Genomic DNA, 14,275 nt, shown 5'->3' on the forward strand with positions numbered 1-14,275 from the left:
AAATCGCTGTGTGTCTATTGGAGCATCCCCCCCTCAGCCCGGAGTGGTACCGCCCTCAGCGGATCAACTTTCGCGGCAAAACGAGGGAGCGGCTCATTATATGTGGGTTCGGGTGTGTGATGTTTGCTGGTCGCTGCGGACAGCTCTCCGGACAGATAACAATCCTACATAACCCTTCTCCACACGGCGTTACCCTAATGGAACCACTCGCCCAGCGCCTGTTTGCTCTTCTCCTTCCTCAGAGCGCTCCAACCCGCATACAACACATCCCTTACACCCCTCAACCCCCAGGCAAAGTTGGGTCAGTCCGCGGGGCGGCCCGTCCCGCTGTGTGCCCGGAGCAGGATGGCGGGCGGTGTACAGGATTGCCTGCAGGAGCTGCACGGCTGCCTGCAGCACGGCGATGCCATGCGGGGCTACGGGCTGCTGCGGGGCCTGGGCGAGGCCTGCCTCACCTGCACGGCCGGCGGAGTGATGGGTGCGGAACGGGGCTGGGGGTTGGGGGGGAAGGGTGGCTGTGCGAGTCCTTGGAGGTGTTCAAGACCAGGTTGGACGGGGCCCTGGGCAACCTGATCTAGTAAATGTGTATGTTTGGTGGCCCTGCCAGGCAGGGGGGTTGGAACTACATGATCCTTGAGGTCCCTTCCAACCTGGGTCATTCTGTGATTCTGTCTGTCCGACCGTCTGTCCGTTCCCCCGCAGCTCTGCACATCTCCCTGGTGTTCGCCCCGGAGCGCGGCCTGCCGGCTTTTGTCTGCCGCTCCCTCGGCGTGGAGGAGGTGGGTCGGCACCGAGCGAGGCCGGAGCCGTTCGTTTTGTCAGAGCTTCTTAACTTTTTGCCTTTTTAGTTTCGAGAATGCAGGGAAGAAGCGATGAAGTTTCTCTGCGTCTTTTTGGAAAAGATTGGAGAGAGAGTTCATCCTTACGCCTGCAGCCTGAAGGTGGGTGAGCATCACCTGCCCTCCACAAACCTCCTCCAGGTGCTTTGACTGTGACCATGTTTGAGCATAGAGCCACGGAATCTACTGTGCTGGAATGGACTCACAGTCATTATTGGGTCCTACTCCTGGCTCTGCATTGCACAACCCAGAATCCAAACCCAGTGGCTGAGAGCATTATCCAAATGCTCCTTGAACTCCATCAGCTCAGGGTCATGCCCATCACCCTCTGGTACAAACTCTTTCTCTGACCCCCAGCTGCCCTTCCCCTGACTCAGCTCCATCTTGTTCCCTCAGTGGGTTCACAGTGGCTGTCCTACCCGCACAATGCTCTGCTGGTGCTGACAGAAACCCAGGTGCTTCATGGTGTGGTCAGTGCAACAGTGCAGGGTGGACTGGGTTCATTATAAACTTTCTGTTTTTTTTTTATTACTTAAAATAGTTGTATAGGAGATACTGGTTAATAATTTATTATTTATACCAATTAGATACATGTTTTAGTTTATGTGTAGGCATACATACACGCATATATATCATTAAGGTCACAGAGTACCTTTGAGACCATCTAGTCCAACCATCAGCCGTCCTCACCATGCCCCTTGGTGCCACACCTCCGCTCTTCTTGAACACCTCTAGGAATGGTGACTCCACCACCCCCCTGGGCAGCCTGTGCCACTGCCTCACTGCTCTTTCTGAGAAGGAATTGTTCCTAATATCTGACTTGAACCTCGCCTGGCGCAACTCGAGGCCATTGCTTCTCATCACTGTTATCTATGAAAAGAGGCTGACCTTTACCTTATCACCCCTTCTCCAAACTGAACAATCCCAGTTTCCTCATCCACTCCCCATAAGGCTTATGTTCCAGGCCCCTCGTCAGTTCCATTGCCCTTCTCTGGACATGCTCCACGGCCTCAATATCTTTCTTGTAGTGAGGGGCCCAAAATTGAACACAGTACTCAAAGCGTGGCCTTACCACTACTGAGTACAGGGGAGGGTACGTGTAAGTACGTATAAGCATATACTTACACACATACCACTTTGTAAATGCTTCTCTTCTGGTGGTTAATTCTCAAGGTTCTCCTGAAATGTTGCCATTTTTGCATGGTGCACAAGAATTAGTGGAAACGATTCTATCTCAAATTCTGGGGTAACTTGCACACTATGGCTTTGTGTGGAAGCACTTGTCTGTAACAGTGTGATTTCTGATACCAAGTCAGCAGCTGCTTGCTGTGAGGAATGGGGCGTTAGAGCAGCAGGCTTGATGACTGTGCCTTCAGTTCCAGAGAATGCCCTTTCTTAGCTTGAATCTGGGTTTCCTGGTGTGTCAGATATTGTCTGTGGAACTGCTTTCAGGATTAATATCTTTGTTGTTTTAACTCTTAAGAACAACATCCACTTGTTAGGATCAGACACGTTAAAAAGGTAAGTGAATGTTCTGTTTGCTACTAGTTTATTTCAGTCCTTATATGAGTATTATAATTTATTTATTTTTTTCTCTAGCAAACTTGCATTAGTGTTTATACCAAAGAGAGGGCAGCAAAATGTAAAATTCCAGCTCTGGAACTTCTGATTAAGGTAAAATGCATTTTATGTGTGTGCATGAGAAGTGTGGAAGAAAAGAAGGACTTTTTCAGAATGCTTACCCTGTGTGCAACAGTAATTCTGTCATGTACTTCCTGTAAATCCCTTTATACCTTTGTTTTGTGAATGCTTTTGCACCTGCTGAGTTGTGTTACTGAGGAACAAAACTCTTTTGAGTTGTATGAGACAGTTCTTATGCAGGTTAGTTTGGCTGTACGAATGAAGGCAGAAAAATACAGCATGTGGTAAAAGCTGCTGTGGCTGCTGATAAGCATGTATGTGGTGGCTGTTTGTTTTACATGTGTATGTGTATCATGTGATCTGTGCATAATATATGACAGTATAGCATAATATAGTGTATTAACTATAAAGATTTATTTGTTATATGTTTGTAGGAAGATAGCTTGTTAAGAAATCAGTTTCGTGTCAATACTCTTTTCTGGACCAGTTATCTTAATCCTGTTTTGCTGAATGATTTAAGTTGAAGTTGTGCTTATGAACTGTGCTTATATTTAGACCAGATAATACCAGTATCTTAATCCTCGTTATTTTCCTAACTTTTCTTGGTTACGTATTTATTCCAGTTGCTCCAAAGTTTACGACATTCCTGTCTGATGGAAGAGATGAAAGTTGGGGAAATCTTCAATAAGTTCTACGGGGAGCTTGCTGTAAGAAGTAAAGTTTCTGATACAGGTAGATTTTAGTTCTCTTGACTGTGTCTTTTGTTTTATTTACTCCATTTCTATTTGATTTTTCCCCTCATAAGCTGTCATTTTTTAGAGCTCGTAAAATTTGTTCAGATTTTCAGATAGTGGTAATGCACTTTGCTCTTCGTAGTTGACCTCCATATATGTGTAAGCTGTAGATGGGAACATTTAAATAATTCAGTTGAGCGGTGGTGATGTATGTATACATCATTCTACATTGGTGATGTAAAAGATTACATATCTCTGAATGTCTAAATCCTGGCAGTAATTCCAACTTTCTTGATGTAAACCGATTTATTTAGGTTGGTGGTGCTGTCTGATGCAGGAGGGATGGAACTTGATGACCTTTGGGGGTCCCTTCCAACCCAAGCCATTCTATGATTCTGTGATTATTTGCCCAGGCTATTAGATTTCTTTCCAGGGTCAGTGCTAACCCAGCGAAGCTGAACCTTACAAGCTAGTACTGTATCCACTTTGTAATGATGCACACACCTCCCCCTGTACATTTGAGCATTTATCAAAAGCAGAGTAACTTCCAGGCTGCCTGGCCCTATGGAAATTCATGTGATGGCCAGCTGTTGGCTAAAGCTTGTCAAAACCTTATTCCAACCCTAAAAACTGTTGTTCCAAGGAGCTGCAGTTTTGGTTTGATAGTTCCTGCAGTGATCAACTCTAATGTGAGTTCATCAGTCTCTTCCTTGCTTACTTACATTTTTTTTTACCATATTAAGCATATTGATAGGAGCTCTAGTCTGATGTTTTTGGCTAGTTTCAGTTGAAGTTTTGCCTTGACAGACCTGTCCCTTACAAAGCCTGCTGTGCCTTTGCAGAACCCAGTTAGACTGAACTCCAGCTCAGTAACTTCTGCTGGCTGTTGGCCTTAACCTCAGTGATACTTAGACTGGGCATAACCTGAAGACCAGCAGCAACCTCAAACTGGTGCTAAATGCTTCCTCAGTGGATATGACCTTTTAAAATCATTTTTTCTAAGCCCTTTAAAAAAAAGAATATATTTATTTGGTAATGTGAAATAAGAATGCATCTCACATCGTGTTGTATATAGTTATGTATTAATGTGTGCCATGAAGAGCCAGCTTTCTCACATGCAAATCATTAAATAAAACCCCCTGAATGGTTTCCTTGTGGTTGCAAGTTATGTAGTAATTGCGATGGAAATGACAAAGGAAGTAATATTAAATTACTTTCTAGTACTGGAGAAGATCTATGAGCTTTTGGGAGTTTTGGGAGAGGTCCATCCTACTGACATGATTAACAACTCTGAAAAACTATTCCGAGCATATCTGGGAGAGCTTAAAACACAGGTATGTCTGGAATTTCTTTTCAGACTCTTTCATTGCTTTTTGTTTGTTTTCATTTGGTGTATGTAGAGCTGTATGTTGGATTAGTATTGTATCTGCTACAGTATTAATAGAGATCTCATCAGATGAGCATAAATGCTTCCTTAAGGACTGTTTTAGTTCTCCAGTTCTGAAATGTTTTCAAAGTAAAAATTTTAAGGCCATCAGTCGGCAAATGATCAAATTTATTGTAAGAAAAGATGGCACATAATGACCATTGCAGCAGCGCCAGTGCAAAGTTACATTGCTGCTCACTCAAAGCTTCTGATTTGGGCTCTTCTGGCTGCTGAATCCTTGTGCTTTTGGGAAATACTACAGTTCTGCCAGCTTCTATTTGCTTTATTGTTTACTTTCAAGAAGTTAGTATGTCTTATCTAAATTTTGCTATGGTTGGCCTTGATGGAATGTATTTTATGCTAGTTGAAAGATTTCCAATTCTTTAGTAGTTGAACACCTTTCCAACTTACTTGAAATTTCTCACTTGATTTAGATGACATCAGCTACGAGGGTCCCCAAGCTACCTGTTGTAGCAGGATGTCTGAGGGGATTGACTGCACTCATGTACAACTTTACCAAGTCTGTGGATGAAGGTATGTAGTTCTTCTGTATGAGAGACAGCTAAGCAGTTCAATATATTGTAATTGTTATACTGCCAGCAAACAGCACCATCTCTTGTGTGCTCAGAATAAAAAATTCCCCAGTGGTAACTTAACTTATACACATAACTTATGTGAAAGCAAGGTCTATCCAGCTGTGTGGTCCTTGTGGTCTGTGTGTGTGTGTGTGTGGGATGGCTTGATCATTGTGTTTCTGTATGTAAAGGTTTGAAGTGCTATTTTCTAACCAAAGGTGGACCACAATGAGAGACATGCTGAAGCTGGAGTGTCATTTATACGGATACGTGTTTCCCTTAGAAGAGATGTCTGTTTAAAACATTGGCACTTAGAATGATCACTGGATGCAGGTGTATGGGTTTTTTTTTCACAGCTACAAGTATTTGGGGGAAAAAAAAACACACATGCTCCTTGAGATGCTTGAAGTTTTCCAACCGTATTGCTTTGTATCAAGCGTTGGGTAAAAATGTCTTTGTCTACATGTAACCTTTTGTGTGTCAGTAATAAAGTACTTACTGGTTTGTTTCACAGATGCTCAAACTTCCAAGGAGATTTTTGATTTTGCAGTGAAGGCTATCCGGCCACAGGTAGATCTGTTATATGTTAATTGTTCTTTCAATATGTTTATTGTATTATTCAGCTAATAAATAAATTAGCTGGATAATAATTTGCATATGAATAATGTCTTTTTTTTAATCTCCATGTTAAGGTTGATCAGAAGCGATATGCAGTACATCTAGGTAAGACTGTAAGTTATTTTGGTCTGTGCTTTGTGCTCTGCCACTCATGCAATTAGATTTTTAGGAGATGTTTGTTCTCTATTGGCTCTCTCAAGATCTTTCTAGTCTTCTCAGCTCTTTAGGGAGCAAAACTGGTGTACTTAATGTTAATTGTTTTTAAATTGCAGCTGGCTTACAGTTGTTCAGCTGGCATTCTGCTCAGTTTGGTACCCTGCTATTGGACAGCTATGTCATGCTTTTTGAAACAATGTGTAGATGGTGTGGCCACACAAATCAGGAGCTGAAGAAAGCCGGTCATAATGCACTAGATTCATTCCTCAAGCAGGTATTGTAACTTTGCTGGGAGGCTAAATTAAAGTCAGATTTCTTGAAGGAATGGGGTTATTTGCTGCTTGCAAGTTCAGTGAATCTAGTAATTATTCTGATTGAAATACTTATGAGCTGAGGTAAAATCTTTTAGGATTTACTGTAATTTTCTGGAAATCCTGACATTTTAATATCTGCTCTACAGATGTCTTTAATGGTGGCAAAGGATGCAGAGCTACACAAGAGCAAATTGAAGTTCTTCATGGAGCAGTTCTATGGGATTATCAGAAGAATGGATTCAAGCAGCAAGGAGCTGTCCATTGCTATTCGAGGATACGGGCTTTTTGCTGCAGTATGTGCAGGGATTTTGTTCTGATAAAGAGAATGGATTTAAAGCTAGGATTCATATACCATGCTTATACACTTATATGAAGAGCAAATTGCTTTGTCAAGATGCGCTCCTAAGTATTCTGATGGAGCAGCTGGCTCCTAGCTGAGTTGTTTCCATTTTGCTACAATTTGAGCAGAATGCATTTAGAATTTTGAGCATTTGTTGTTACAACTTAGTCTTCCTTTTTTAGGATATGAGCTAGAAAGGAATGAGTAGAAAATTAAGTATGTGAAATTACTGAATTGACCGAACTATGTTAAAAATATCTGTTATGCTGAACATTAAGTTAATTGAAAGTACATAATGTAAATACAAAGACAGTATAATTCTGAAAACTTTAACAGGAAAGAGTTATCTTTAATACTGAAATAACCTGTAAATCCTTAATGTGTGTAGGTCTTTGATTAGAAACACTAATAGCTGTTGGGCTGTTTAGACTGAATGTTGGTTGTGAAGAAGCAAGTCTTGTTGCCACTGCAATGAGTAATTGCAGATGAAACACATATTGAGTGGTGGGTTCAGTTCAAGGTAGACTGTTGTGCAGTCTGAATGCTAAGATAATTCTGAACTTACTAATTACTTCAGAGTACTACAGAAACAGTTCTACAGGTGATCAATGGATAGTCTTTGTTACTCTGATCTTAAGCAGATCGCATCTGAACTTTAATGTAACTTTTGTTTTCCACTGTTACTGAAATTAGTCTGTTATTCTTCTGCTGTCAGTTTCCTGTGACTGGTTTTGCCTGTGAGCTGCTTCTTGGTTCTTTTTTCGCTAAGATTATTTTTAGACCTAGTTTATGCTAAATACAGGTACCTATAGAATGATATGTAAGTTGCAGTGAGCATTATTAAGTACCCCTTGTATTGTCTGGGATACTCTCTGCTTGTTTGTAAGTTTAGAAGTAGTCTTTTATCCTCTGTTTATGTAGAGCCTGGCATAACAGAAGTTTAGAATTCAGGATGCTGGATTAAATGTTGTAGTAGCCTGTGAGTGATAATTGGAATGCTATTAAGGTACGCCACACTTAATGCAACTAACTCAAATGCTAAGCTCAGTATTAGCATCTGCAATGCCCTGTTTGATATGTTTAAAGCTGAATTCCAAAGCCTATTTATAGATATTGATTTCATGGGAAGTTCGGAATGATATGATTTTTTTTTCAGTGGAGACTTGACTTTTTAGTGCTACAGCGTGTTTGCTTGCTTGCGTGAAGTTGCTTAATGGTGTTTTGTTCTCCCTCTGTAAGCCCTGCAAAGCTGTACATCCTACAGACGTTGATGCTATGTATGTTGAGCTCCTTCAGCGCTGCAAGCAAATGTACCTCACGGAGGCAGAGGCAATGGATGATCATCTGTATCAGCTTCCAAGTTTCCTCCAGTCCATTGCAAGTGTGATATTCCATTTAGACACAGTAAGTGGAGTAGTTAAAGTTCCAGTATAAATTTTTTTTAATGCAACTTGAAGTGCATGAGAAGGTAGTAATGGCAAACTTCTAGTACCTATGATGGAAGGTATTTCTTTATTTGAAATAATGTTACTTTAACTTTAGGGTGGGAGAATATCAGGAGAGTACTAGATATTATTTGAATAGAGAAAATGCATAAAATAGACTGTCTCTTAACTTATTTTTTTTAGAATGTACTGAAATCTTTTGGTGCTGATACTTAGTATATTCTCTGAGGCTGATACTTTGATTTAACTCTGTTGCTGTGTATTGTCTGAGTTCTAATGAGGGTTTTCTGTATCCTGTCTGAAGCTGGGAAGCAAGGCTAAAGTGGAGAGCGTTTGGATTCTGCTTTCAGATTAAGGATGAACAGATTATGCTGCTGTGTTTTTCTTTATAAGTAAATGGTACTTCCCTAATAAGATTTGGATGGTCTCCATTGGCGTTCTAAACTTTTCAGGAACCACTTTTTATCACGTGCTCCAGGAAATTTCCTGTTATCTCAATGTCTAAGATAAACTTGCCTGCTATATCTTCTACTGTTTCTCAGAATAAGCCACAGTGTAAATTCGTGTAACAGTTCTGTTGTATTCATACGTTTCTTTTTTGCTTTTTTCTTCCAGATTCCAGAAGTATATACTCCAGTTCTTGAACATCTGGTTGTGCTACAAATCAATAGCTTTCCACAGTACAGTGAAAAAATGCAGTTAGTCTGTTGCAGATCTATAATAAAGGTGTTTCTAGCTCTCTCAATAAAAGGACCAGTTCTCTGGAGTTTTATTGGCACTGTCGGTGAGTCTGTGATAATAACTTTGTTTTTATTTTTACTTTTTCCCTTTAATGATAAACTGTTTCTAACAATTTGTGGTCAGAAAGGAAACATTTTCCCATGCTTTAATAAGGAAGAATTAAGGTTTTTATTGTGTTGCTTCTTTACTTGAGGCGGGGGAGGAGGGTGTTGAGGGGTGGTTCAATTTCATTGCTAAGTCACTTAGGGAGTACTTTTAAGATTTGCTTTGGCTGACAGTGTGCTGATGATCAAAGAGAGGAGAGTGTATTTTTCTGAGGGATAGGAAAGCTTTCACAATATAATGTACAAAAATCTGTTCAGCATTCTTTCAGTTAAGCTTAAAGTATCACAGAGGGTATGGACAGCATCACCTCTATTAGAAATACACGCATTATAAGCTATCAAAGTTGTTCACAGTACAACTGCAGAATGGCTTTTATCTGTTATCATGGCTTTTTCGTTATTTTCCTTGTCTGTGATTTGGAATATGCTGTACAGCTGAAGTACCATGCCGGAATGGAGATCCTTGGTGCATATCTGTGAAAATCATTGGGAATCACTGTTTTATATTGTATGGGAAATAGGAGCGATTCCTTCATCATTACTGTATTCAGACTGCGGAAATGTCAAAGCAGTTTTGAAGGGGAAAAAAAAAGCATGTTCAGAATTGCTTCCCTGGAAAATGAGCAAGAGACATAATTCTGAAATCAGTTGTACTTGTCATTTGAGAACAATCTCTGCTCGTTTGCCTCTCCCTTATCCTAACAAAATATGGAACACAGAGGATTCATTTAATTAGTTGCTAACATAATGAGTCTTATGGATGTTGTGTCTTTTAAATTCTGTTGAGGCAATTTTATTTTGTTGCAGTGCATCAGGGATTAATCAGAGTATTCTCCAAGCCAATGAAGTTTTCAAAGGTAAAGTAACTGTTTAAATATTTCTCATCTTAAAGTTTTAGAATTTGAACATCTAGTCCAGTAAACAGAGAAAGGTCTGAAGATGCAGTAGTAGTATTGTCCTCTTGAATTGCATCCATTTTGTTACTTGTGTCTGGTTCCTACATCAATGTAATAACAATGTTTCTCTTGTAATGCATATAGTAGCAGGGAAAAGATATTTGCTCTCTGGAGTTCGTTTTTGCTTAGGTAATCTAAGTAGATTGTGTTAAAGGTTACCCAGCTTTCTTTCAGGCTAGCAAAATTTGGAAACTTGAGAAATTTTTCTCAGTATTTCTGTCAGGAGGATGGTAAAGCTCTTAAATCCTGTGCAGCAGGAATTTCTCACATAACTGACCACTGCAAGGGCTTAAAATTTTTAAAAGAAGATGATGCTTTTGTGTTCTTTTCAGATTGGTTAAATAAGAAAGCCAAACGTTTCAGGTTTCTACATTCACAAGTAATTTTACATGCTGTCTTAGCTTGAGTCAGGAAGCTGTATGTTACACAATGTTTCTGAGAAGTACTGTGTCCTTACAGGATGTTCTTGGAAAAGAAACTTCTGGATCAGAAGACTTCCCAGAAAGTGGGGAGGTTGAGACGGCAAAATGGAAAGTACCAACCTATAAGGACTATCTGTATCTCTTCAGAAGTTTACTGAGTTGTGACACAATGAAGGTAAAGGCGTAGTTAATATGGTAGTCCAAGATGAAAAGTAACCCTGAGACTTAGTGCTGCTTTTCTAACTCAGACTTATTCTGCAGCAAAACATTCAAAACAACTACTTGATTTCTGTTGAATTTTGTCATTGATCAATTAATTAAATGGGAATGAATTTAGGCTTCTATAGCGTAAAAAACCTCTGAAGCCAGATTGTCTAAGTCATTTAAGCCTTGGTTTTGTAAATCAAGAATTCATTCTTGTTGCTGTTTTGAAACATGAACTTTCTTCCTCCTACAAAGGAATCAATTTTTGAAGAAGAAAACTTTCTTACTGGAAATTCACCACTGAAGTCTCTGAATCGGTTGCTGTACGATGAACTCATAAAATCTATTTTGAAGATTATTGAGAAGTTGGATCTCACTGTTGAGAAACTGAATGTCCATGAGCAGGTGAGACCCAATGGCACGTCTATTAATTTCCTCTGTAGTAAGGGAACCAAAATCACATTCCTTGTTGTGTTTTCATTGTGATTCTATGGTTCCTTATAATGTCTTTGAAGTAATAGTCATATTTGTTATAACAATTTACTTCATACCGTAAGATTCAGAAGTAGTTGATGGGATCTGTTGTTATAGACTTTACTCTGGCATCTAGTGAATATTGGTTTTGTACTTGCTTTTTCTTTATTAACAACTATCTCTTACTTTTTTATTAATTACTGATACCTCAGTCATCAGTTGTTTGTTTTAGACTAGATTGTAATAGCTACTAAATTCAGTAGAGCCGTACTATTTATATGAAAAATGGCGTATTTCAATATTTCATTTTAGGAAGAAAATGAAACTGACAATGCTTTTATTGGCCCTACGTCTGACCCTGCTTCAAACCTTCAGCCAAAGAAACCTACAGACTTTATTGCCTTTATAAACCTGGTAGAATTCTGCAGGTACTAATATATATCTTTGTGTAGTTAAAAAGTTACAAAATTGATTGGAAGAAATTTAGTGGGGAGGTTTATTTAAGATGCATGTTTCTGACCTATGACCATAATCAATATTTCAGAGTGGGGATTAGCTGGGAAACTTTGTGTTTCAGACATCTGAGACATGGGTAAAAACATGCTAGCTCATCTGGAGAATAGGAAACATCATTTGATTATTTGGTTGTAGTTATCTTTCAGTGCATGTTTTACCTTCTCATCTTACACTGGATGTGTATGCAGTAAATACGTCTTGGATCAGAAATGGTTGTCTTGAGGTAGTATCAGACATTAAGTGAAAGGTACAGTGTTGCCTTCCAGTGATGGTCCAGCTGATTTCCTATAACAAAACTGCAGTCTATTTATGGTAATGAGATGTGGGATGTTTGTGTGTTTGTAAAAATTTAACAGTGAGGTGTGAGGAGGAAGAATTTGCTTTGCACTGTGAAGCAACCTAAAAATCTTATGCTTACCTTGGACAGTGACATCTAAGTAATACCTTTAGAGGTGCATTTTAGCTACAGTGTTTGTCTTCCTGGTACTAACCTGAAAGTCTGAAATAAGAAAAAATAATGTTTGAATAAAACACATTTTTTCTGCATGATTTCTGTGTTTCTGTTTTAGAGACATACTTCCAGATAAACATGTTGAATACTTTCAGCCTTGGGTGTATTCCTTTGGTTACGAGCTTATTACACATTCAACGAGACTACCTCTTATCAGTGGATTCTACAAGCTGCTTTCTGTTACAATGAAGATTGCCAAGAAAATAAAATACTTTGAGGTGAGATCTCTTCTCCCATTGGAGATGTAGAGTGTTTCATCATTGGTGGGGCAGTTCTTTATGTAAGCCTTTTATGCATGTACGTGCAATGTCAAATGTTCATTATGACTGTTACGCACTGGCTTCCGATGTTTTTGGCACCCTTTGTCTCTTCAGGTAAAAGTGCATAGAAAGCCAACAACTAGACTAGAAGCTCTGTTTCTGAAGAAACACAATCCATATGTAATGCTTGTTTCAAAATCTAGAGCAGGGTGAACAGAGCAGTGGGAAGCACACTTGCCGTGCAGATATAAGATAGTTTGGTTACTGGGAACAGTCCGATGGTAACAGAAGAGACATGTTTGGGTTAATTATTCAACCCCTTTGAGTGTATGTGTAGTATCTTGCTCATTGATTTCCACAGAAAGTATGGTGCTCTACTGGTAGATGCACTATTTCTGTTATGACAGCTGTTGTACAATGACAGTGTTTCATCTCGTTTAGTGTAGCTCCCCACAGAGCCCAGAACTGTACTTGCTGCTGCTGGTGTAATAGCACCAAGTGAAGCAAAATTGGTTACTAATAATATGTTGGTACTGTAGATGCTACTGTGAACTGCTTTTTTGCCACCTGCACATCTACACTTAAGGATTTTATTTTTCTTTTATGACTTAATGAAGGAAAAGGGAAGTAGAAAGTTAAGTGTTTATGGTACTACTAAGCTTTGAGAGAATAAATGTACATTTTAAGTTTTCAGTGATAAAGAGTTCTTCAGTTAAATATTTGTTCTGAGTTCAACTTGTCCCTTATATTTGTGCCATGTACTACAGATTTTAACACTGTTGAGTTGTGGATTCTCTTGGTAGGGTGTCAGTCCAAAGAGTCTCAAAAAAGCTACTGAAGACCCTGAAAAGAGTTCTTGCTTTGCCTTGTTTGCGAAGTTTGGAAAAGAGGTAGGTTATTTTGCTGGCTAGCTTACTTAGTCTGAAAATAGGCATAAATTACTCATTCAAAATTGTATCTTCTTAGAAATCTTACAGTACCATATGTGTAATAGTAGTACTCCAGATGTTTGAGTTTTCTAGTATAGAAGGGTTTTAAAATCTTGTTCTTTTTGTGTTTGTCCTCAGTATCAGTAATAGTGTATTGGTCACTGAGTTATTTCTCATTTGTGCATTAAATACTTCATGATGATGCATTAAATACTTTGTCATAACCATCTACAGGTGGATTAGATTCCAGTATTGTTTTTGAGTTACATATTTTACATGGATATTAATATAGGTACTATCAAGCTTATCATAAAGCTCATGATCGTTCTTGACATATTTTCTGAATTATAGGTTACAGCAAAAATGAAACAGTATAAAGATGAGTTGTTGGCATCCTGTCTTAATTTTTTACTCTCTTTACCACATGACATCATCATGCTTGATATCAAAGCGTATATTCCTGCACTGCAGGTAGGTCAAAGTGATGTATAGTTAACTTTTTTTTTTTTTCTTTTAAAACACGTACCAAATTCCTGGAGCAAAGTTAGTGTCCTCTTCAGCAAGTAATTTAGCAACCATCTAACTTCATTTTCTGTAGCACAAATGGGTTGTTTTTCTGGATAAAGGAAGTGTCTGAGTATGCCCTTGTACTTGACCAACTCTGTTAGTGCCTGCATTACAATAGAGAAGATATCTCCTTTGCTGATTTTGAGTTAGAAATTGAGCAGACAAAAGTTGCTAGGAAGGAAGATGTTTTGTATCCTTGGTGCTTAAAAATATGGTACCTCCATTTAAATCATAATATTCATTAAAAAGAGAACTAATGGTTTTACATTTGCCACACAGAACGCGTTTAAGCTGGGCCTTAGCTGTACACCAATGGCTGATCTGGGGCTGGATGCTTTGGAAGACTGGTCAGCTCACATCCCCAGGCATATAATGCAACCTTATTACAAGGATGTGCTACCTCTTCTTGATGGTTATTTGAAAAACTCTGCAACTACGGGTATGTGTGGGCAATTAATTCTTCATAGTTATGCCTAGAGACTTGAATGTGACATACTTTTTGT

General features: G+C 39.1%; 1 protein-coding gene across 3 annotated transcripts in view; it reads left to right on the plus strand.

The window, feature by feature from the left end:
• The first annotated feature begins 269 nt into the window (after positions 1-269).
• The window catches only part of PRKDC (protein kinase, DNA-activated, catalytic subunit), a 74,169-nt gene continuing 60,163 nt past the window's right edge, over positions 270-14,275 (plus strand). The window contains exons 1-21 of one of the 3 annotated variants that reach the window (XM_085537401.1): positions 270-478; positions 703-779; positions 849-941; positions 2,439-2,513; positions 3,104-3,212; positions 4,436-4,548; positions 5,075-5,174; positions 5,730-5,785; positions 5,908-5,938; positions 6,106-6,263; positions 6,450-6,596; positions 7,883-8,047; positions 8,704-8,872; positions 9,741-9,790; positions 10,349-10,486; positions 10,771-10,920; positions 11,302-11,417; positions 12,075-12,234; positions 13,080-13,166; positions 13,557-13,676; positions 14,052-14,211. In XM_085537401.1, coding sequence (XP_085393527.1) covers positions 346-478; positions 703-779; positions 849-941; positions 2,439-2,513; positions 3,104-3,212; positions 4,436-4,548; positions 5,075-5,174; positions 5,730-5,785; positions 5,908-5,938; positions 6,106-6,263; positions 6,450-6,596; positions 7,883-8,047; positions 8,704-8,872; positions 9,741-9,790; positions 10,349-10,486; positions 10,771-10,920; positions 11,302-11,417; positions 12,075-12,234; positions 13,080-13,166; positions 13,557-13,676; positions 14,052-14,211 — 2,407 coding nt within the window. In that variant the 5' untranslated portion in view covers positions 270-345. The remainder of the gene's footprint in view (positions 479-702; positions 780-848; positions 942-2,438; positions 2,514-3,103; positions 3,213-4,435; positions 4,549-5,074; positions 5,175-5,729; positions 5,786-5,907; positions 5,939-6,105; positions 6,264-6,449; positions 6,597-7,882; positions 8,048-8,703; positions 8,873-9,740; positions 9,791-10,348; positions 10,487-10,770; positions 10,921-11,301; positions 11,418-12,074; positions 12,235-13,079; positions 13,167-13,556; positions 13,677-14,051; positions 14,212-14,275) is intronic. The other 2 variants (XM_085537400.1, XM_085537402.1) reach the window with 2 other exon arrangements.

The sequence above is a fragment of the Coturnix japonica genome, chromosome 2 (assembly GCF_054131305.1).
Source record: "Coturnix japonica strain WE chromosome 2, WE-NBRP24, whole genome shotgun sequence".
Taxonomy (NCBI): Eukaryota; Metazoa; Chordata; class Aves; order Galliformes; family Phasianidae; genus Coturnix; species Coturnix japonica.